General features: G+C 36.4%; 1 protein-coding gene across 24 annotated transcripts in view; it reads left to right on the top strand.

Moving 5' to 3' along the window:
* Nucleotides 1-24,299, top strand: part of LOC135197193 (longitudinals lacking protein, isoforms A/B/D/L-like) — a 185,139-nt gene that overhangs the window by 116,272 nt on the left and 44,568 nt on the right. Inside the window, exons 5-6 of one of the 24 annotated variants that reach the window (XR_010310569.1) lie at nt 11,592-12,079; nt 18,665-18,778. The exons of 11 other annotated variants lie outside the window; for them this stretch is intronic. Coding sequence is in view for 12 of the 13 variants with exons in the window: in XM_064224200.1 (XP_064080270.1) it covers nt 693-1,053; nt 11,592-11,767 (537 nt within the window). In the remaining variant the exon portion in view is untranslated. Of the gene's footprint in view, nt 1-692; nt 1,054-2,324; nt 3,223-3,522; nt 9,702-11,591; nt 12,080-18,664; nt 19,177-19,560; nt 19,867-19,909; nt 20,221-20,420; nt 20,988-21,015; nt 23,787-24,299 lie in introns of those variants that run through there. 12 more of the 24 variants (XM_064224200.1, XM_064224219.1, XM_064224203.1 and 9 more) reach the window with 12 other exon arrangements.

A 24,299-nucleotide genomic window follows, 5' to 3' on the forward strand; every position in this document is an offset into this window, starting at 1 on the left:
AGATCTTGATTATCTCTTATTCACCTAATAGTATATATTAATATAAAAAACTTGATAATAAACTATAAGGAGTAAATAGCTAAAATGAAAAAAACATGAAAATTTTTTAAAAAATATGTTTTTCCTGTAATAGTAATGTTTGATTTTGATGCTCCTAATCTCACAGTTCCGAAATTCTGAAAATTCCCAAAACCGAAACACATCTGGCCCAGAGGATTTCAGATTAAAGATTGTGTACCTGTAATGTAAATTTCATTACGTATCTTAATTTCATTTTAGAGACTCTACTTCTTTGTATTTAATCAGCAACTGTGCCTTCATGTCTTGGCCTAGGCATCTACATATGTATGTGGCTGAATTCTATCATTTTCATCATGTTTTATTCTTCATTTTTTATCTTTTACTATGAGGTTTAATTCAAACATTTTTACATTGGTTTATTATTCATAATCTTTAAATCTTTATAAAAATAATGAAATACCAGTACTTTAATAGGTATTTATAGGTATATATATAGGTATCACCGGTTAAACCAGACTATCAGCTAAGACGGACACTCTGGGCCCCTATTAGTCCGTCTTAACGAGGGTCGACTGTACTGTAATTATTGGATAAAATTGGCAATGCCATCTTGTGGATGGAACATAAAGAACGACTGGAAACTGATACCAGTGTGGCCTTGTGTGTTGCAGATTGAGATGAAAGGTGCACTGCAGCGGCCTGACTATCACCCCCAAGAACAACAGAGAGAGACAGAAATGGATTACCAGTGTCCTGTGTGTAATCGAAAGTTTCATGGAGTCAGGCGCAAACGTAACTTGCAGCGTCACATGATGATCCATTATGGGGAGAAACCATTTAAGTGCCCCTTTTGCTCTCACAGAGCCAATCAGAAAAGTAATCTGAAGGTTCACATTCTCAAAGGCCATGAAGTTGAATTGAGTCGGTTGAGGCCTTCCTACCTGCAGTCTATGTTTGGTGATACTTCATCATCATCATCAGTCTGGTTGGAACTTCAGCAACATCAGCGAGGGAATTACTATGCTGCCTCATGTGAGCATTGAAACCCAGATTAAGCTATTATATTTTAGGGGATAGGAAGGTTAGGGGTTCATGGTTCCCTTTAGGTAAATTTAAATTGGTGGGCATTTCACATTTTATTCTGGTAGTGAGTTTCAGTGGGAATATTTGGTTCATTATTGGTTTGCTTAAAGATACTGTATACTGTACTTGATTTGAGGTTTGTAAGTACCAGGCCATCTTTTATGGCTTTATTATGATGTTGATTTGACATTGGTTTATGAATGATTTTTTTTTTTTACAAGATGTTGACATCAGTGAAGCTTAGTGTGTAATTACACTGTGAATGTATATAAAGCTATATTACTCCTTATAGGATTCATATTACAATTATTTTGAGTTTTGAGGATTTACAATAATATATGAACCCTCAAACAATCATTTATAGTTTATTATGGACCACATATTTTATGTTATCAAACCCCTTTCTCCATGCAAGATGCACAGCATTGTCATGAACCTTCTAAGTAGGTATTGTGAGGTACACTTTTCTGTGGACTAAAGCCTGTGGTAGACTCCTAGTGTAGACATCCAGCAACTAGGAAAGGCCTGCAATATATTTTCTTGCTGTAATTGGACACATTTACCAGGGTTTCTTTCTCTTATGGCCTTTGCCATTTTCTTCCATACATGTTGTCATTAGTAATGACATTTGTATTCTTTTATATTTTGATACAGCTTTTATTATTGTATTGAATAAAATATTCCTAGAAGATAATTTCTTGTACTATTGTACAGTAGTACGTACGTACTTGAATACATCTGCTTGTCTATTACCTTGGTTATATAAATGATCTTGGCCAATACATATTGGCCCTCATACTGTGAACAGTTAAGTAAGATTTAGATATATTGAGGCATTGAGATTTTGAGGATGACATGGTGCAAATGGTTGCTGGCTTATAGGCACCCCCTCTTCCATTTTTCATTAACGCTACGTTTTTCAAATATATACAGTATGGTCTCAAAGCTGTTGAAAGTAGAAAATTCTTAAGATCACTAGAAATGTTCAGTTGTATCATGAGCCTTTATTAGATCTTTTGAGATTTGAAATTTTAAATGGACTGGAATATCCTTAAAGGTCTGAGGTGCAAAAAACTCTTGAAAGGTGGTTGTTTTACCTTTAAGCAGTTTAGTATTCATGTTGACACTTTGTGAGGAGTAGCTGTTTGTTTGTTACATTGCATCTGGTTGAAGGATTTAGGCAGTCAAGACTAAAACGGGGCGTTGCTCTGCTTTTCCAGACTCATCTGGCATACCGCCAGCCAGTGCAGCAGCCTCAGCACCAACTGCAGCCACCGATGACTCGTCCTCCATACCGCCAGCACCTGAACACTTCCCCTCCTCCTTCGGTAGCACTGTCAGCCAGTCCTCAGGAGGAGAATAGTAACATCAGTTGTCGGTTTTGTGGGAAGAGTTTCCAAGGGCGTTATGGCAAATATAATCTTAAGCGACATGTGATGATTCATCGAGGTGAAAAGCCTTTTCAGTGCCCTTATTGCCCACATCGAGCTAACCAGAAAGGCAATCTGAAGTACCACATTCTATCTGTGCATCCAGGGCAACAGGCACCACAATCTACACTTTGTGTGGATGGGATGGAAGAAAATTAATGTACTAGTTCTGAATAATTTCATTACTGTATGCAATTTCAAGTCATTTATTGTATAATTTTATACCCCTTATTTAAATCACTGGAAAGTGCATGTGACTTTACTCCAGTAGAAATAATGTGGTGTAAAGGAGGGAGCGACTGGCTCTGCCAAAGCCATTTCTTGGTAATCTTCAGCTTGTGTCAGAAGGTTCTTCGGTGCTTTTAGGCCTGCAACTATAAGGCATACATTTTTATTTCTTTGTGTTTGTGAGGCCACAGACCTCATGTACAAGAAATTTGAATTTGTTTACAGTAGTATGAAATGTTTTCTAATTATGGTATTGTTTACTATTCTTTATGTACTTTGAAATTGACATTTAGAATGAAAATTGCTTTTAATTGTTAATTTATCGTCAATCAAGGCTATCTTCTGTTGATTTCTATTTTATATGCCTGACTCTACCTCAGGAAATTTTGCAATCATTAAACCTATTGTGTCTAAAGCTTCATTAATGTATTTTACTTGTTTGATTGAATAGAGGCATCAAGAATTAAAGATACAAATAATAGTTTTTCTTCTCCTCAGATGTTGAACCTTATAGCAAACCACTGAGAGTAGCATTTAGATTAGGTGGTTTTTTAAAGCTACTGATTGATAATGATGAATTGTTTGTGTATGGAAGGATGGAAGATTATGATTGTATAAATTGGGTTGTTCATCACCATATGTTCTTCTATTCGTTGGATGCAAATGTACTGTGAATTTTCATTTTCATTTAAACTGGATTATAAGAGAGGAAAAAGAGCAGTAACAGATAGCGAGTTGAGATTTGGGTTTTGGTTTGCAGAGGCTTGATGTTGGAGTGACAAGGGAGGACCTTGCAGCGTCTGCAGCAGCAGTGGCAGCAGCAGCAGCAGCCGCATCAGTAGCAGCAGGTGGGGGAACTGGTCCCTTAGGTACTGCTGAAGGCACGCCCCTTGGTGGCAAGCACCAGTGTGGGCTTTGCGGCCGATATTTCACAGAACGTAACAACCTTCATCGGCATATGCGGATCCACACAGGCTTCAAGCCATATCGTTGCCCTTTATGTCCTTACCAATCGAATCGGAATGGAAATCTTGTGCGCCACATGGAGTTTAAGCATGGCAGACACCACTGATTAAACTGTCAGCTTTGTGACACATGTCTCAAGTACAAGAAGTATTTGTGACCTTGATCTTATATGTGCTGTACCAGGCATTTCAAACTACAGGCATAAGAGTCATTGATTTTTTATTCATTATGTCTGATGAACGTAAAAATGTATTTTTTTTTAAGAAATCAAGAAACAAATGAATAAATTTTTCACGCAAATCCATTAATCATATGTTGCATTATTTCCTTGGACAGAAAATGCCCAGTCACACCAACTCATACTGATCAAGATTGAGAGGCTTACAGTGAGAATGCGCAGACCTGCATATGATGTGCATTTCTCATTTTTAGGTGGTAGATAAATTTGACTGACCTCACTTAACAAAATAAGAATAATTTTAATGAGAAGAAAAGGTAGCCAAAGCAGGTATATTGGCTATAGCAGTAGAAGAGGTAGCCAAGGCAGGCATAGCACTAGAATAGATAGCCAAGGTGGGCATAATAGCAGTAGGAGAGTAGGTAACTAGGGCAGATATATAATAGTGGGAGCAACTGTCAAGTGTACCTTGAGTGCAAAGCAGTGCTAGGCATAGAGCTTACTGACACACTTCAAAGCTGTCATAACTAAAAGAAATAGATTTCTGAGAATCGGGTCACTTGAGAGTAATTCCGCAGAAATAGTTTGGAGAGTCAGTTATAAAAGAATGACATAAGAATGAATCCACAGAAAGGCCATGTGGAGGGATGGTCAGTGTCTATAATTGAAGCAAAATCCCAGGTAGGAAATTGTCCAAAGTGATGAATGAAGTTTGAAGTATCACAAACAGGTCTAAAGTCTAGTTTGTGGTAAATTATTATATGAGATGGGGTCATTTTATACCCCTTAATTGTGATTAAGGGTACATTTTCCTTTAAAATCGGAGATACCCAGATACCCATATATTCAGAATTAGCAGTCAAGAATCAGAAGCGTCTGTAGTAGAAGTATTCCCTTTGTCACACCAGTGACAAACTATGCCAACCTTTTGTAGAATAGTTGGTGATTGAGGTCCTACGGAGTTGCAATTGCTGTTGGATAATTTCAATACTTGAAGATGATGAGACTATAGACAATTGTTGAAGCTGTGAAAGGATAGTTTTAGAAATTTTCTCATGGGGGGAAGAATACTGGGCATGGCTCTGACCTAATCCACAAGGTGGTTAGTGAACCACTTGTATTAAGGCCAAAGAAAAGTGTTGAGGGTCCTCTTATTGTTGATGATTATGAAATTGGCAGTACTAGTATACTTATACCTGCTTTAGGTGACCAGTAGGAGGAAGGCATATACTGTTGGTTTTTTGTCTAGCATTTCTTTCTGTCACACATGGCTGCTGAATTCAGCCTAGGTAAGAAGTAGAATGTCAGTTTCTTGTCGAGCAATTTTGCTATAGTCTGTGTCACCTGATCTGTCACCGAGTATTGTCTTCATTAACAATTTGTCATGGCAACACTGCTCATGACATCAGCTACTTACTGGCGTAATTTCATTTTATTCAAATATGTAATGAAATAGGCATTGAATTCCTACCAAAGCACTTATTTATATGGGAGACAAGGGATTATACGCAAAATATACAAGTTACTTTAATGGTAAATGTATCCTTTTGAGTTACTAATGACATACCGGGGTCATAATGATAATATGCAGGTAGTCCCCGGTTCACGATGGTTCCAGCTTACGAGTTCTGAGTTTATGATGGTTTTCAAATATATTTATCAGAAATGATTTCCTTATGTACGGTGTATGTTCTGGGGGGTATGATGCTTATGATACTGACCCAATGGAAGAAATATGAATCCACAAAGGCAAAATAATCAATATATGAAGGTTTTTTAATGAAAAATGTAATAAACGTGCAGTTTATGTAGTTTTCAATAGACCCAAACCAGTAAAAGTAAAGCTTTTCTTAGGATTTTCGAGGATGTTGCGGTTTACAACGATTTTCAGCTTACGGCGTAGTGCAAGAACAGAACCCCTTTTTAAAACCAGGGAATGCCTGTAAAAGCTATATACCAGTAAGAAATACTGGTGAATGTATGTGAACAACCAGAGAAGGAGGAAGACTGTGGGAAATGATCTAACTTGACTTTTGGATTCAGAGTGTCTGCTGAAACTGAACTCCTGTCACTTGTATTTTAATAAACAATATATGTTACATAAACATCCTTTAAAATGTATGAAACTGTTGTAAACATGCCAAATGACTTGAGTGCATAATAGTATGTTTTTTTAATTGATTGTTATAAGTATTTTAAAATAGCCTATATGCATAATAAGAAATAGAACTAAAGACTCTAAGTTCCTGCTTAGGTTTGTTAAGATTTCTTAGAAGTATACATACTGTTAATATTACCATTGTCTATCATACATGCTTTGCTTATGACTTTTTCTTCATAAATTTGTCCCTAATTGATAAAAGTCACCAAGTGAAATAAATTGTAAGAAATCAGTATATATTGGCTCATCAGACCTCTCAAAATTAATTTCTGATCTGAATTTTGCACACTCCTATACGTACTTGTTATTCTTTCTTTCTTGCTGATCTCGATACTAACTTTCACTACATTGTTTTTTGTACTTATAATTAAATAGAAATCATGTAGTAAGAATGAAATGGGTTAGACCTACAGTGCACTTGGAGGTGAGGGTATTGTTACAATAGCTCTTTAAATTTCTGGTGGGAGAACATTAGAGAACTGGCTTTTAACAAAGCTAGACTGTATTTTATGGAAACCATGAGTTTATCAGTGTACAAAATATTGCAAAAAAAAATTATTAAGAATTAAAGGTGATGCAATTTAAATGTGCTCATGTTAGCTTAATGCAACTAAATATTCAAAATTCTTTCCCTGTGATGCTGAAAGAAACACCTTATTTTTAATGTTTTTTTAAATATGTTTCTGCCTTTTCTCAATTTCTTGGTGTTTTGAAATGTGTTTCTATCTTTTTTCTCACATTTAGTAAGTTATTTTCTACTAACCCAGCAAACCTTACAGTACTTATAACCATCATTGGGTTGTGACTTTTAGTATCAGTGGACACCCGTAGATATTATGACTGGGCAAGGCTGGTGTGAGGTAAAATCAGCATAGGCCTACTTATAAGAATGCAGTCCCCCATGCTGTGTTACTAAATACAGCAAAAGTATATTATAAAAAAAAAAAGTTAGTATTGGAGGCACATTTAAAGATGTGTTTTTGACACTGCCTTTGGAGTGAATGCTTGAAGTACCAGGGTACTATGGAGGTCTCAGAATAAATTAGGAGGGGGTGAAGGAGCCCTGGGAGAAGCACAAGGATGAGCCACCAGATTATGATCTGCAACAGTTGGTTTTGTGCTGAATTTACAGGCAGACAGGCTGAGGGCATTATTTTATGTCTTATGATCAGGGTAGGTTCTGCAGGTGTTCATGGGCTCATTCTGTGAAGAGAGCTCGTCTTTGCTCTAGCAGCCTTTTATTGGCCAGCGTCCACTGGAGACTTGTTTGAACTTCCACAACTGGGAAGAACTCTGTCTTCTGGAAGGTTGACATCTGGAGGCATATCCAATCATTAAGTAGTGATTCTTGTTGTGGCTGCAAGGCTAAGTATGGGAACAGTTCATGACATTCAGTGATGGAATGGAGTTGCCTCCCGAAATCTCACTTCTTATCTCCCAGTTAGCTGTTTCTGTAGACAAAGAACAATCCATAGTCGAGGGTCCAGAGTACTACAAGATGGAGGGGAATGAGTTCTTCTCAAAGGACTGAGTAAAGGGTGGAAATGAAAACACAATATTGTAGGTGAACTAAGAAGTCAGTCCACAGATTTTTTGGTAGCTTACTGCCAGGAGCTTTGCAAGGTCTTCTGGGTGGTGACTGGTGAAGGATAAAAAAAAAAAAGCATTAAAGGAATGATGCTTTAAGGAAGACAGCATGTATTGTGAACATTGCAAAGGCTAGGAGAGTCAGCAGTCTTCCTGTTAGCAAAGGAACCTTCCTTGGCCGATGAGATGAGATGAGAAAGAGCCCCTGCTTTCCTTTCTAATCAGAATGGTGACCATGAGTCCTTGCTGAGGGAGTAGATATGGTGATGGCTGAGGCCTTGTCTAACAAAACTTGTCCTTAGACAAATTGAACAAGAGAGGGGTTACATGTTCAAAAGCACAAAGTACAAAAAGACATCAGCAGGGAACTCCAACACAGGAAATTCACACATCCTTTTAGGGGTAAAATGAAGCAACTGATTAACAAACTACCTAATTATTACACTTGCACAGAAGTTAAAGTGAACACAGTATTCTGTTACTCCAGGAAGGTGGATACTGGAGAAAGGTACAAGTTTGGCCAGGCAGATGCCAATGGCAAATAAGTAATCAGTATTAGGTCCATACTCAAGAATCAGTAGGCCACATTTGCCAAAGTTCCGGTATGGCAAATTTCACAAAATTATGAAGTTTTTAAAAACAGACCTTTGAAGGTAACAGGTTGCTGTATGTAAAGGTCAAAATGACTACATGAGTAATCATTAAACCAAATACAGAAGAGTTAATGATGAAAAGAAATAAAACCAGTGAAAAAATGATGGCACACTAGGAAATTTCACATGAGTTTCTTGGGAAGGGCAATGATGTGGAATTTCAATTCCCTGAAAAAGTGAGGAGAGTAACAGTGACATGAACAAGTCGAGGTGCAGTAGAGGCCTCTCAGTCTGAATTGTAGGGCTTGGTTTGGCTGGGTATATTTTGTCCACAGAAATAAGACAACAAATAAGCCAGTTGTGATGAAACTAAGTAAAGTTTTGCTAAAAAGATTAATTTATTATAATGAACATAAAGATTGAAAGTGCCCCTGCAACACTGCTATTTGTAATATTGCAAGGGTGTTATTGTGATTCTTGTATGTACTTGTTAAGGGGAAGTAAATGACCAAGATCCTAAATTCAGCTCTTGTTACCTACTAAAGTGGACTTTTGCAAGCAGCACATATTCATGTGAGTCCTGAATAAGGTAGGATTAAGCTCCGTTGATTCATAATTTGAATATTTTTCAGGGCTTGGAAGTTTGCTTTGAGAATCCCTGAAAATGTGGAAGTACAGTATGTAATGAAAAAGTTACTACTGAAAGTTCCTGAGAATTTTTGAAAGTATGACATGTACAGGCAGTCCCCAGCTTATGACGGGTTCGGCTTACGACTTTCCGTGGTTACAACACTTTTCAATCATATTCATCAGAAATTAATTCCAGGTTTACGACATGTTTCAGGGTTAAGGCGCTTGCGGCGCCGATCTGGCGGAAGAAATATGACTTGAAAAAATGCAAAATAATCAATATTTGAAGTTTTTTTATCATGAAAAATGCAATAAAGATGCAGTTTACATAGTTTTTAATACAGCCAAAGCTTTAAAAGTAAGGTTTTCTTAGGATTTTCGACGATTTTCCGGCTTACAACGATTTTCGGCTTAAGATGCGTCTCTAGAACGGAACCCCCGTCGTAAGCCGGGGACTGCCTTATAATAGAAATTTCGTAGTTATAATGAGTAATCCCTGGTGAAGATAAAAAGTATGTGTATTGTTTAACAGCCTGTTGATTATTAAAAGTTGCTGCATGATGTGTATGGCAAGTTTTGTTTCTTGTCTCATGAAAAGGAACCCTATTGTATATAAGGAGTACGTATTTGATACTGAGTTATTGAAGAAGGTTTAGGTATTGAAAAAGTTTAATGAAAGTTTAAAGAATGCTTTTCAGTTAATTTCATGAAATCGGTTTGTGGATTTCGACATTGGTTCTCAGAGAAGCGTGTTTGACTACTTAATAATGTCATGCTTAGAGTATCTTTTACTATTTTGAAAATAAAGCTGTATATTGATGTGATGTACTGTATTATTGTCCTCGAGAATGTTCGTGGCTATTAGTAACAATGTATAATTATGATTATAATCGACCCCACCTAATCGCGGACTCGTTTATGTATTCACAGATTTTTCTGTGGACCGTATATACCTATTATTCATAGAAAAATCACCTATTCGTGGTATTTTTCACTTATAAAATATTCAGAAATTACTTTATTTTCATATTATTATTGTGACTTAATGCACATTTTGTAATAAAACTATTAGAAAACTTGGGTACAAGCATTTTTAGAATTTTTTTTTTTTTTTTTGTGTTTAGCTATCAAAATAGGCAGTTCTCAGCATTTTTAGAGTGTTTTTAAGTATTAGCAGATTATAGCTATCTACTGGGGGTGGAGGTTGTCTGCTGTAGCAGCAGTGATATTGAAGAGCAAGGTTGTAAAGTAAAATAGTAATTTGTTTTCCCCGAAAAGATTTGCAGCTTCTGAGATGTGCAAGATATTTTTTTCAGAAAAGCTTATACTGTACTAACTGTAGTAACATTTCCTAGCAAATCTTTGCTCCTTGCCCAAATTATGGTTCTTTTGATTTCTGTTATTCTATACTGTTTAAATATTTTTTTTACCTTCGCTCCTGAATTAATTTCCTTGGGTTGAAAATTTGTAAACTTAATACGGCATGGCTGAAAACTTTTGAAATTTGTACAGCATAACGGTTTTTTTTTTATTTTGTGAGAAACTAATTGCCTAAGTCTTGTGAAAGGCAGTGAGACAGTAATTGTTGTTTGTAGGGTTTATTATTTTATGTCGCCTTATGTAATGTTGCAGTGCCCTCCAGTTTCTGTGTTAATTCGCATAATTTAGTGTTAATGACATGATTAACTAGCTAAAGGTTGTGCCACTGGATAAAGGGTGTTCACTTATCCAGACCCGACCTTATTTTACACAATACATAGGCTTTTCTTGTGTGTTTACCAACTAGAGGTCTCTCGCTCTCAGCTTTACTTCAAGATAAGTTGTACATCCTGTGATACACAAAATCTTCCCATTCTTGAATCTTTGGTTTTAAATGGTTTTAAGTTTATTACCTTTGTGAAGGTCAGAACAAACTGGATTAAAATTATTCCTATCCTGTAGGATGGGTACCGCACTGTTGTTATTTTTTATAGTAATTTGTAATGTGTAACACTCAGTTTCCACCATCACCAATTTAAATCACCAACAGCTTTTACTGTTATATTAAGAATCATTTATCCTTTAAATTCAAAGGTAGAGTTGTATCAAATTAGTCATTCCCTTTAATGTTGTATACATAAGCAATAAGACAGTAGGTGACTCATATCCTAGGGATGCAAATGATGATAATTGGTAAGGAAGTTGACAAGACAAAATAAATGCTTATAGTACAGTTGTTTGTAAAGTGAGTGTCTGTTTTGCATAACTTATCAACAGGACATCATCATTGTGATGCGTGCAAGACAATTAGCCTGTTCAAGGATTGAGCAACTACAGTTTCTTTGCATGACTTGTACATTGTGACAACCCATTCTTTAGAGTTCTTTACACTCCGTACTCTTCTTTACACTACTATTACTTAGCATTTTATGTTTTTTGGTATTCTAGATGTGGGACATTGGAATAAAATTAAAAGAATTTTTTCCGTTCATGTTTTTGTTTTCCATTTTGCAGCAGTTACTGGCTTACACCAAGGGAAAGCTCTATAGGATAAGATTTTAAGGGAAATTTGTTAATTTTTAGTTGCCAGATGAATATGTATTCATCATACATATAAAATAACATAGTTCTACTGTAGTCTTTTGTGTTTATGGAGCTGTTTAGGAAAGATGTGATTGAATTCTATAACACTAAGAAGCAAGAGTTGAGGTCTGAGAAACGCCTTGTGTTTGCAGGGGAATGTGCAGGCGTATGGCACAGAGCAATCGTCCTTCACTTCCTGTCGAATCTGTGGTCAGCGGTTCCATGGTGTTTATCAGAAGTACAACTTGAAGCGTCACATGAGCATCCACACAGGAGAGAGGCCTTTTCCATGTCCACAGTGCTCAGCAACATTCAATCAGAAAAGTAACAGAAAGAGGCATTTGGAAACAGTGCACGGAGTGTCGTCCATTGTGCAAGCGCCCGCAGTTTCTTTATTGCCTCAGGCATCAAGATCTCATGATGCTGGAAACCATCCTTCTTCATCTGCTCCAAATCAACTCTCTGGGACTATGTTTCCCAAGGCAGTAAATGCTATTGAACACACATCTGCTCATGGTGACATGGCAGCCTTACAACATAACACGTTTTCCCCTGTGCAACAGGACAAGAAATACTAATTTACTGCTGCCAGTTCTGTAGCAGTTCGGGAGTGAAAGTTAATTTGTTTCAAGTTCAACAGGTAAATGATACAGTAAAGTGCAAGTAGTAATTACTGTTGTTTCTATTTATTGATTCGGAGAAAATACTTCAATATGTACGTACGTACTTTTGAATTCTTTGTGCTCCTCCAAGAGCATTAGAGTACCGTGAGATGAGTTATTAGTCAGTATGGATATCCCCCAGGACAAATCATGACTTCCATGAAAATGGTCTTTGATTTAACTTTGATGAGAAAACTGCAGGAAAATAAAAGTCAGTACTCTACAGGTATTAGCCAAAGTTGTAAAACTTAAAACAAATCTGTTGTATATCACCCATGTTTCAGTTGTTGCCATTACAGATCTCATGTGAAGCCACGAATTGTTTGTTATTCACATGAATTTCCATATACGTACTAGTTGTGGATTTTATATTTGTTTACACAGTTCATTACCAGCAAGATGAAAATAACATACCCAAGGCCCTAAAGCCTCCATTAAAGCATTTTGAAAGGTATTGGAGAACATTCTGTAGTATGCAAAATTATCTAATGATAATCAACAAAAATGTTAATGTTTAGACAGTTTTCTTGAAAAGATGGCTCTGCAAATGTGAGAGGATCTAGCATGTAGATAGAGCAAAGTCTGCTTTATGAAGTGGGGTTCACTGTTCAGATTTAGCATTATCATCCAGTACTATGCGAGATTGATTTGAAGTTGTTTCATGTGCGGTAAAGATTCTCTTTGCTCTTTCATAAAGCTGTATATTGCAGTTCTTTCAGCTTAAACATCCCTGATCTTCCTTTTCAGGTATTTTTTTCCCCTGTTCTTGGTAGATTCTACATAAGGGTGCCACATTTGCTTAACACTATGCTTTTACTTTTCTCAGCGAGGTATGAAGATCAGTTTCTAGCCTTTGGTCAGTTTTATGTTACCATTTCTCTTGATTGGAATTTTTCTAGTTTAGTCTGTGTTCCAGAAGTTTTGAAATACATTTATGGATAAGAAGTCTTCAGTTTACTATTACCAAAGGATAGAATTCTTTTGAGGCCTGGTTTTCATTCTCTTTTACAGGGCTGAAACAAAGTTTGAATGGTTTTATACTTCCTTTGGTGTAACAAAACATTTATTGACTGAATTTATATTTTTTCTGAATTTATATTTTTTAGAAAAGGATGAGTTGTAGCTGTTTGTTTGATGTAGAATTGCTTAATGAGCAATTTTTTGTGTATGAATGCTAAATTTGGGAAGTAGAAATATAAAAGACACAGTACCTGTATTTTCTTTGTTATAGCCATTGTATTCACCATTCTTGTAGTGATCAGAAAAAATGAGATTGACACAAAACCCAATCATAATTATCAGTTATCATATGTAAATGGATCCCTGTTATATGGACTGCATCAGTTACAAGAAAGAAGGTTTTATTGTGCGTGCCCCATTCACAGTCCATCATTCATTTATTCTTTCTGTGTAACTCTGGAGTAATTAGATGTAGTATTCATTGTTTCTTGAGCTATACATAGTTCAAGTTTCTGCACTTTTCTTTATTTAGTGCTTTATCTTCTGTTTTCCATTTAGAATGTCGCTGAAAGCACCCTGTTATCTATACACCTCAGTTGCTTGATGTGCCTACCACTCGGGGATGTGATTTCCATTCCATTCTTTTTTCACAGAAGCTATCTAGATTTCTGAAGTTATCTTTGTCTTCCTTGTCTGCCATCTGTGGAAATTAGACCTATTGCATATTGATCCTCTATTCTCTGTAGAGGCTCTTTAGTTTTATCCTCCAAAATGTAATTCAGGGTAAATATGATTACGTACCCTTTGTGGATGCGATAGTGAATCAATATGCAGCACACCAGGCTGGCAAATCTTTGAGGTCAACCAATTTAAGAAAAAAACACCTCAATGGAAAGAGGGAGATATGCAAATGCACATGGTGTAAGAAAAAAAATTATAAAATAATTACCCTACCTTCCACGAGAAGTTGAATATGACATTTACAACCCCTTTTACAAGACAATCATAAATTTTATGAAGTTATACATGAATTTTCTAATAAATATATTTTATTTTCTTAAATTATAGTTACATCTTACACAATATCAAAACAGATAAGAAATAAGATTACTAACAAATTCTGAACATATTTGTTGGAAAATATTTACGTAAATTTACCGAGAACGAAGGTGCAATAGCTTTTTTTTGATTTTACATGTTTTTTTCTAATATATTTCTTTACACTTTTCTTTGCAAAATTACATTTATAATTAACATTCTATAATAAAAGATATGAACTAAAACCAACAGGAACCCCTTGGTGTATTTATGAGCAAATTTACAAAAAGATGTATTGTGAGACAGACAGGCACTACATCCTCCCTTGAAGTCAAGATCCCAACTAACTCATGAGCCACCCAGTTGCCGTTAGTGAATTTATGGGCTATAGAAATAATGGCACCTCATTCCTGCCTGATTCCCCCCAAAATCGATGTCACGTAATATTGTTACTCATCATGAGTCACTGTCCACCACCCAAAGCTTGTGACAGGCAGTCCCCAGTTATTGGTGGGGGTTCCTTTCTCAGCGGGGTGTGCTGATAAGCATATACCGTCATTAACTGAAACTGCGATTGTGGCACTTATGGCTGAGTTTGGTTAATGGCACCTTTGTTAGGTATGCTATGGCACTATAACTATTATCGGCACCTTCTGGTGCCAGTAACGGAAACTTAGCCCGTTATGGCATCATAAATCGCCTTTTTATGGCGCTAGACAAGCCCCATAAAACCGGATCGCCATTAACCAAGTCCGCAGATAACTGGGGACTGTCTGAACTTACAATTCTTCAAGCTTACCTGCTTCAGTGGTAATTGCTTGAGAATGGGATTCTTGGATTCCTTATCATAAGCAATCACAATGAAAAAGAAGAAATTGCATTTCGTGTCCCATGTTGCAGTCCTTCCACCATACTTTTGGGCTATTTGGGCTCCAGTTGTGTAAAATTCAAATGTGTGAATTTTCACACGGAACATCTTTAAGAGTCACTTGATAAAGTGTTTATTGGTCCATCCCAGAATTTAGCTAAGGCTAATAGCAATTCCATTTTGTATTTACAGGGAGCCAATTACAAATCAGCCTGTCCTATTTTCTAGCCAAAAACATGTAACAAGGAATGGCCAAAAGCTCTCGTCCATCTTTCTGTCCACCCTCCCCTAACAATTGTTTCATAGTACAACTGCGAGGTTTTCTTCCTGTGACACCTTTCAAACCTTATACTGTTCATTTCCGTCTCCGCACTGAATGGCCTTAGTTGCCCCAGTGCTTGGCATAATGCCAAAAATCTATATAAATACATAAATAAAAAATGAAAAGCCAAAAGCCCCTTTTCAGGCTCCACATAAATTAGATATAGGTCCACTAAAACAGTGAATTGAGATGGGAATCAAGTACCATTCCTCTTAGAACTAACTGACAAAATTCATATAAAAGCCTTTTACACAAAATACAGTAATAGAAAAAGTATTGATTTTTGGAGTTCGGGTTTTAATCGCATCAGGAAATTCGAGATCATCCTAACATGGTTTAGGATTGGTGCCATACCCACTTCACCCATAGTTATGTTTTAGGGGGAGCCAGTGCCCCAGTTTGTGCTCACTGTGATGGTGAGCTGTCCGTTTAACACTTGCTGGCGCACTGTCCTAGATTTAATTGCCTTAAGGTAAAATACTTAATACTAGTTATGAAGACTTATGTTAGAAATTTTAAATGATGGTGTTGAGTAGATAACTTTATAGGTTATCTGAAAGTATCTGGTTATTTTAATAAGATATGATTTCAGTATAGTATTTAGTAAAGATTTTAGTCATTTTTATTTTATAAAGTATATATTTTTAAATATAAAATTTCATTATATTGTTTTATTGGTTTTATCTATCATCAGTCTTAATTTTTATGCTCATATTGAACACTATCACATATTCATTTATTCATAATTTATTATACTAATTTATATATTTAATTTTCATTAGGGCGCTGAATAATCCTGATGGGTTCCAGCACTTGGTCCTCAAGACCTAAATTTCATAATCAGTCAATCACTAGATCATCCTAAAATAAGTTTCACTATGTATGAATTTGTATCTGTTGTCAAGGTTGTCTTGATTTTACAGTAACTAGTTAAGTTTAAAAGTATTATCATATCAGTTACTTTCTTAAAACTTTTTGGAGTTCCTAACATAGCATGAAAATAATGAAAATAACAAAAACATAAACGAAAACAGGATCGACAAAAAAACCGCCACCCAAGACATAAATAGAATATGTACTGAAAAATCACGTGTTACGAGCAGGAAGGAAGCCCACTCAAAACTGGAACAAAACAAGGGTACGCCGTAATGGCGACTCGCCGTCGCCCGCTACGGTAAAGTGACGCCTAACATAACCCTAAATAAAGGGAAAACGAAAGGCAAATTCACTCCCTAAATATTGAAAAAAGCTGAACCAGTACTTAACTTGGGTGAAGAGGCAGATTGACCATCCATAACGATAAATAATACGAAACAATGAAAAAAGAACAGATAGCTTAAAACGAGCATGCAAACACGATGAGGCTATCGTTAAGTATGACGTCACAGACGCCTTCAACGGGGTAGCTGGGTGTGACCTATGGGTCGGCTCCCCGTATTTAGGGTCTTTTGATGAGGAAAAGGCTAATTGGAGGGGTTGCTGTGGTAGTGTTTAACACTCGCCCCAGTTTTATACCGACACCTTTTATATAGGTGAGCGAGTCAGAGGTTTCTGACATGTCCAATTTAGCAGTTCTCTGGTATTATAGCATTATTTTACTAGAAATAGTGCTAAAGGAGACATATTTCACGGAGCGACATGGCTTCCTCGCCCAGAAATAGATTTTTCCTACGTCAAAATCCCTTTTTTAGTTATTTTGCATGGTTTGGCAGATTTTGATATCTAGATCCTTCAGCTGAATGGCTGATTGAATTCATTATGTAAGACTTAACTATTTTGGTTGCTGTGCTGCTTGGTTTCATATCATCCAACTTTCTTTGGTTTGCTTGTTTTCTTTGGTTTTGTACTTCATAGTATCATACATATATTGAAATGAGTACATTAGTAGCATCTAAAAACAAACAAGCAAGTTTTAAAAATGAATTTGCAGTAGTTAATTTGTACAGTGCATGTAGTAATACACCCAGAATGAAATAGGTACTAGTCTCATGTTCATAGTTTTAAAATCATTTTGTTCTAAAGGGTCCACAATAATACAAAGTGTAAAAAGTCCGTGTATAATTTTGAAGACTTTACAGATAGCTTTCGAACCCTTCCCAGGGAAGGGTTTGAAAGCTATCTGTAAAGTCTTCAAAATTATACACGGACTTTTTACACTTTGTATTATTGTGGACCCTTTAGAACATTATATATACTCTCGTGATAGAGAGTTTTTCCCTACTTTTAAAATCATTCTTTTATTTTATTTATTCAGTTCATAAATTTATTGACATTCTTATTCATCTCTCAAACCAAATTCATTATTGCGCTGAATAATTTCTCAGATTCCAGTGCTTGGCTTTAAGCCTAAATTTCATATTCCATTGCATTCCATTCCAAAAGAAATTATATACAGTACCTCTACTGTATATTAGGTTAATATTCCATAACCAAGGAACTTTCTAGATAAATCTAAAAGCCTAGAGAAATGAGCGATTTTCCCTTTTTCCTGCAAATCTGATTTTTTATTTAGCGTTGTAGGCGCCGTAACCCTGGAAATAATTTCTGATGAATATTAATTGAAAAGCACCTTAACCTCGGAACGTCGTAAGCCGAGCCTGTCATAAGCCGGGGACTGCCTATACTGTATTTACAGAAGGAAAGGAAAAATTTTTATTAGCCTTATTAGGCTGCATGATGGTAACTTGAGTTATACTTTAAATAATATATAGGGCTGGTGTGGCCTTCAGCTGAAGGGATGTGAAAATAAGGGGAAACATGTTTTTTGGCGTACCTAAATTACAGTTTGATTGTGAACAATTGAGGGTTAGGTAAGTGTAAGGAATTATATTTTTTGTCCATCAACTGTTGTTTGAATAATGGTATTATAAGAATTGATCATGATTGGTCTTTATAATTACATTATTTGGTTACACAGCACAGTACAGATTAGCTTCAGTGCATTAGTGAGATTCCAAGAATAGCATTGAGTAGTGTTAATGAAGTCATAGTAATGTATGAGGTTGTTTGATTTTTTGTTTAGATTCAAGTTAAGTCCATAATATGCTGTATTGCTGGCAACCCTGGTTTGAAGTACGTATATGACAAAAATATAGTCTTAGTCAGTGTATCATTGACTGACATTATGAGTTTCAAGTCATTTAGATTATATGAAAAAAACATAGGCTTAGTAGGTTAGGTTTTATGGTGTTTTATTACTTCCAAAACGTTCTCAAATGGAGATTTTTATAAATTTCAAGTATGATAGGAAGAAGAATAAATTTAAAGATGCAGTATGTATAGGAAATGATAACAGAAGTATTCAGAGACCACAACTGTATCTGGGTGAGCTGTGTATGTCAGTGGCTGTCTCCTGACTTGGGTGTTGTTTTCCAGATGTCGCCAAGAGGAGACTCTCAGCCTCACTTGCAACTGTCCACTTCGGAGGTCGCTATCGCGAGGGCTCTCCTCAACATCCCCAAGCAGTCACCCAATTTCTCACCTAGTGCTGGTGCATCAGGATCTCAACACAATACGTCACCATCATTCACATCCAAAGTTCCAACGCTGCTGTCCTTTGCATCTGTGGTCAAATGTCACAAGGTCCCTACCACCACATCCACCGCCTCCTCAGTGAGCATTTCACCCCTGGCATCATCTGCAGCTGCTTTGTCTGGTGTAAAATATTCATCATGCCCAGAGTGCGGGAAGATATTCCGAGGCGATTACCACAAGTACAATCTCAAGAAACACCTCACCATCCATGCTGGGTTGCGACCATATCCTTGTCCTGTTTGCCATCTAGCCTTTAATCAGAAGGTTTCCATGAAGAGGCATTTTGCCTCTGTTCACAGGAACTCGGAGGCAGTGCAGCCTGCCTCGCATTAGTCAGTCTTCAGTTTTATGTAGTAAGGGCATTTTTTTTACATTTTATTTTCCATAGTTTTGAATTTGGAAAGAAGGCTGTTCCTAACTATATCTGTGTAATTTACTGATATTTAGTCAAGAGGAAGGCAAATAGTTTATGCTCATGACTGGTGTGGTTGTATTGTTGCCTAGAAACTTTTAAACCATTTAGATATCTATAATACTGTAATCAGAACATAAGCCTAATAATTTCAAGGGAAAGAAAGGAGGGTTTGCTGCCTGTTTCTTAATCTTCTTATATTCCAACACAGAATTTAAACTAATGAGGGCATAGGCAGAGCATCCAGTGATTTTATTTCTGTACAGTCATAGAAATTTTGTTAAAAGAACAGAAATGCTCAGGCCATGGTCATTATTTTCCACAGGATGACATCAAGCGCATGGGCACCCTGAGCGACGCTGTGTGCCATTTATGTGGACAGAACTTTTATGGCGTCAACCGCAGAAACAACCTCAAGCAGCACATGGCCATCCATTCGGGGGTCAGGCCCTTTCGATGTCATCTATGCCCACAGTCATTCGTTAGAAAAAGTCATCTTAATCGGCATCTAAAAACCTTGCATTGCCAATATGTGCAATGAATGACATGGGGATCTTAGAATAACAGTAAGAATGAATGAGTGTGACCTAAAATTATGTAAAAGGGAGGTGTTTATGATGATAATAATTTCTGATGAAAAGAAAGGATGATATTGGATTGTTTCCTGTTGGCAGGGGAGCAGTGGTTACCCCTGGGAGGGAGGAGGAGGAGGAGGAGGAGGAGAAGGAGTAGCAACAGCATCTACTCTATGGTGGGAAGAAACTGGAGGAGGAGGCACTGGGGCCGAGGGCACTTCCGTCTGCAATATTTGCGGACGTGAATTTCGAGGCAAGAAATCTCAACGCACTTTCAACCTAAAGCAGCATCTGGGCATCCATGCAGGCTTACGACCTTTCCAGTGTCCACTGTGTAGCCAAGCCTTCAACAGAAAAAGTCACCTTAAAGGCCATCTCCTGGCCCGTCATGGAACAACATTACCATTATAGTAAATTCTTCCAGATTATGCTTTTCATTTTATGTATTATGTAGCAGATAGTGACAGGTTAGGAATTGTCAGTGGTAACAGCTATGCCAGGAATTGTAAAGTTAATGACATTCACCAGTATTTGACAATTTTTTAGCAAAATATTTTGAACTTGAATTCGCACTGATATGGTGAGTCTGAGACGAAGCCTTGTGTTACAGAGTACCCTGTGTCACCCTCCGCTTCTTCCACGGCCGCCACATGCATCTTCTCTTCCTTCTCCTGTGGGTAGTGTAGGAGTTTGCTGCCCTATATGTGGAGTCCATTTCAGTGGCAAGTATCATAAGTATAACCTCAAACGTCACATGGATATTCATCGAGGTGTACGTCCATTCAGCTGCGAGCAGTGTGGTCACCAGTTCAACAGGCGACACAATTTGGATAGGCACATGGAACGTGTACATGCTTCCCATCCTCAGCCACCAAATTTATGAGAATTTAGAAAATATCACTTACCTCTCAGAATGGCAGAAATGAAAATGAAGAGAGTTCTTTCACCAGTGACCTGATGAAATGGGTGGGAAATATTTCAGTGTATACTCTGTCCAGTATGTGATAGTGATGCGCAATTAATGTGTTCACATTAATTTTCACGTCTTTTGTCTGCAAATTAAGTAAGGTTAAAGAGTGATTATACCAAAAATACTTATCCTCATAGGAGTAAGATTCTGTGAAGGAGATTGTGTAGATGACAAAGTTAAAAGTTAGAAGGGGCTTTGAGTGAGTGATCCACTGAGACTTTTGTACCCTTTTCAGGGTGAGGCAAGTTCTGATCATCAGCCGACTTGGCCTGTTCAACATGAGGAGTTTGCTACGGGTTCCGGAAGCCAGAATCTTCATGGAGAATCAACTTGTCACCTTTGTGGCAAAACCTTCCATGGCCGTTACCAGAAGTATAACTTGAGAAGGCATCTTTCCATCCATGCTGGATCAAAGCCCTTTGTTTGCATTTACTGTTCTCATCGCACTAATCAGAAGTATAATATGCAGCAGCATTTACTTGTATGTAGAAAAAGACCCAAAACTCAAATGCAAGACCCATTAAGCTCACAGTATTCTGTTGATTCCACAACGCATGCCCAGAAATGAAAAGGGGATAATTTTTTATGAATTTGCTGGAAGCAGAAAACTTTAGACAGTAGTGACACTTTAAGTGACACTTTATAATGACAATAATTTGGTTGGGAGTATGGTACAGTACAGTAATTAATATTGATGAGCAGATTTTTTTAAGGTTGTCCAGTTTTACAGTCCTACGTCTTCAGTAGGAGTCAAACTGTATCAGTGAAATTTTTTGCAATCTGCCACTCAGGCAAAGAGAGTAATTCTGTAACCATTGTAGTTATACATCTTGCTTTTATTAACTTCTGTGAAGTTAGTGTGGAATATGTGCTGTATATCTGTGATTCCTTCTGAAATTTGAGTTGCAAAACAACATACACATATAAAAACAACATACATATAGTAATTTCATATGTCCTCATTTGTAATTTTGTTACTGTGTGCTGCACATTACTAAAAGCAATAAAGAAATGCTTGTCATGTTTAATGCTTTTTTTCTTAGATTTTTTGTTTCACAGTTTCTGTACAATATATTTTTTTTATAGTTACTTGAAGTTTGGTTCATTGATTGACAACACTTAAATATATACTAAAGTCATTTGAAGCCCTTCTATTGTTACTGCACCATTTAATAATGTGACTGTGCTGCCTTGCAGTTCTTAAAGTATCATGAAGTTTTCAATTATTTTTTTATTTGGATTTGTTATAAAGTTCTTATTTTATGGATCATAACCTGTACTCATCCTTGTGGAACAAAGCTGCTATCTTAATTAACTGGCTTAATTAGCAAGTTTCTATATTTCTTAAATAATATTTTCATACCTTTAGTCAAATTCCTAGTCTTCTGTAGGGCTGGGCTGAAGCAATAGTCTTAAACAAAGATTAAAATTTGGGGTGGGAAGTAAAGGGAAGGAATAAATAGTAAAAGGCATTATGTTTCAGAGAATAGAATAGCATTTGGCCAAGTCAAAAAAAATCAGGATATTGGTGTTTAATTCAAAATAACTGAATGATTGCTGTATCTCATGAGGTAATTAAAGGTTTGTGCTGAATTTTCTGCATTCTAGATTCCCCAGCCGTCCAGTTCAATTGATGGAGGGGGATTTCATTTGGGTAAAAGGGAGGCCGGCTGGTTACTTGGGAAATGCATATATTTGTGATCCAGTTGGGAACAGCCTGCATGTAATTTTTGTTGAGATACTTGTGTCTTGAATACTTGATTTTAAAAGTATGTACTGTATTTCTTTAGGAATAGAAATGTCACAAGCTTTTACAGTACAGCTTCCTTCTCTCTTAAGGAGACTGTTAGAGCACTTGAATTGAAGACTCTAAGAGCTCTTGAATCGTAGGGACTTTGTCTCCCAGATTGAATCCTTTTCTCTCTTTGCATAAATTTCTTGTCTGTTTTTGTTAAGCTGGTTGGACTGAGCAGTCAATGGTGTGAGATTCACCCATGAAATACTACATCAGCACTGTGATTAATAGAGCTAAGATTGTTGTTAAGCGGTTCTCCCAGTCCTGGGTCCTATCTAGGCATATTGACCACCTTCAAGATGGTATGAGTGGTGTGTATATCAGGCTTTATCCCTGGGGTAGACATGGGAGCTACTTGGATGAAATTTGATAGTCTACAAGATGATCAGTGTACTTGTATATTCTTGTGTGGGTCTCAAGACATGTTTGAGACTGAAAAATCTGAGAAAACGTGATCTAAATTCAACCTTGACTTATATTTTGATTCTTCTGGGATGATAAAAAAAACATTTTCTAAAATGAATCGGATAGTGAATATGTTAATGAAAACTGTAGATAAATTTAACTAACTTTCAGATTATGGTAATGTGCATTTCAACGGGAGCATCATATAAAAAGATAGTAGTGCTATATCATTTCTGAATGGGCCATACGAGCTTGAATTTAAGCAGTTCAGTCATAATGGCAAAACAGTGTTATGTGATCAATGCTAATTTTAGCTAACAAACTCTGAAATAAACTTGTTTAAAAATTTTATTCAACACTTTCAGTTTGTCCAATTATGAATGTTTCAATAGGCTGCGACTAGTCGCTCAGGTTCAATCTTTGTGAAGTCAAGATCCTAATTTTTGTTATAATTAGACTTTATTGATATGTAATTTTGAACGTAATATATTACTCATGCTATGTTTATGCTGTATATTAGGAAAGAAGGACATGTAGAAACTTCTTCATTCCAAAGGGGCAAACTCTTTTATAGAGTATTGTTGGTGAAATGTAAGATATTTTTATGTAGATTCCTTTTTCTTTAATGATGATGATGGTTAGTATTACAACAAAGTCATGGAAAGAATTGAAATGTCCCAAAATGACATAAAATGTTCAGTTATGCCATTGTAACAGATGTATGTTGTACATTGTATATAGTATACTTCTGTATATAGATATATGTATTGTATAATAAGAAAATAAAGTGATTTGTAAAACCTATACTATCTCTTTTGCTATTCCTGTTATTAAGATTTTGATAAATGAATTTTGAAGGGGTTGATTTACATTTTGATATTTGCTGGGTTATTAACCATTTTCAGAACTGACATCATCCATTTACGTCATCCAGTTCTCAATTGTTGTGATCCCAGTGATGTTGACATTGTCATCCATAGAAAAATATTTTGATTCACCGCACCTAAGATATATTGTTCAGACACCATCCACTGTATGCCATACTCAGCTTGTCTTGAGAAGGCTCACTCAAAATGAATAATTTATTACACTTAAGAAATAGCTTCATAACTGCTCAACGGGAATCACTGCTAAACAAGTGGTAAATATAAAGTGCATGTAGCACTGACAGGAATCTGAAAGTTATCATGTTTTTTCAATACAATTTGGATGGTATCTTGTCATTACTTTGTTTCCAATTCTTGTTAAGAATAGTTTTTGTTGATAAATCTGTTGGGTATATGAAGTCAGGGCATCTGCATTCGTAACCTACAACTGAT

Source organism: Macrobrachium nipponense, chromosome 18 (assembly GCF_015104395.2).
Source record: "Macrobrachium nipponense isolate FS-2020 chromosome 18, ASM1510439v2, whole genome shotgun sequence".
In the NCBI taxonomy this organism is placed as follows: domain Eukaryota; kingdom Metazoa; phylum Arthropoda; class Malacostraca; order Decapoda; family Palaemonidae; genus Macrobrachium; species Macrobrachium nipponense.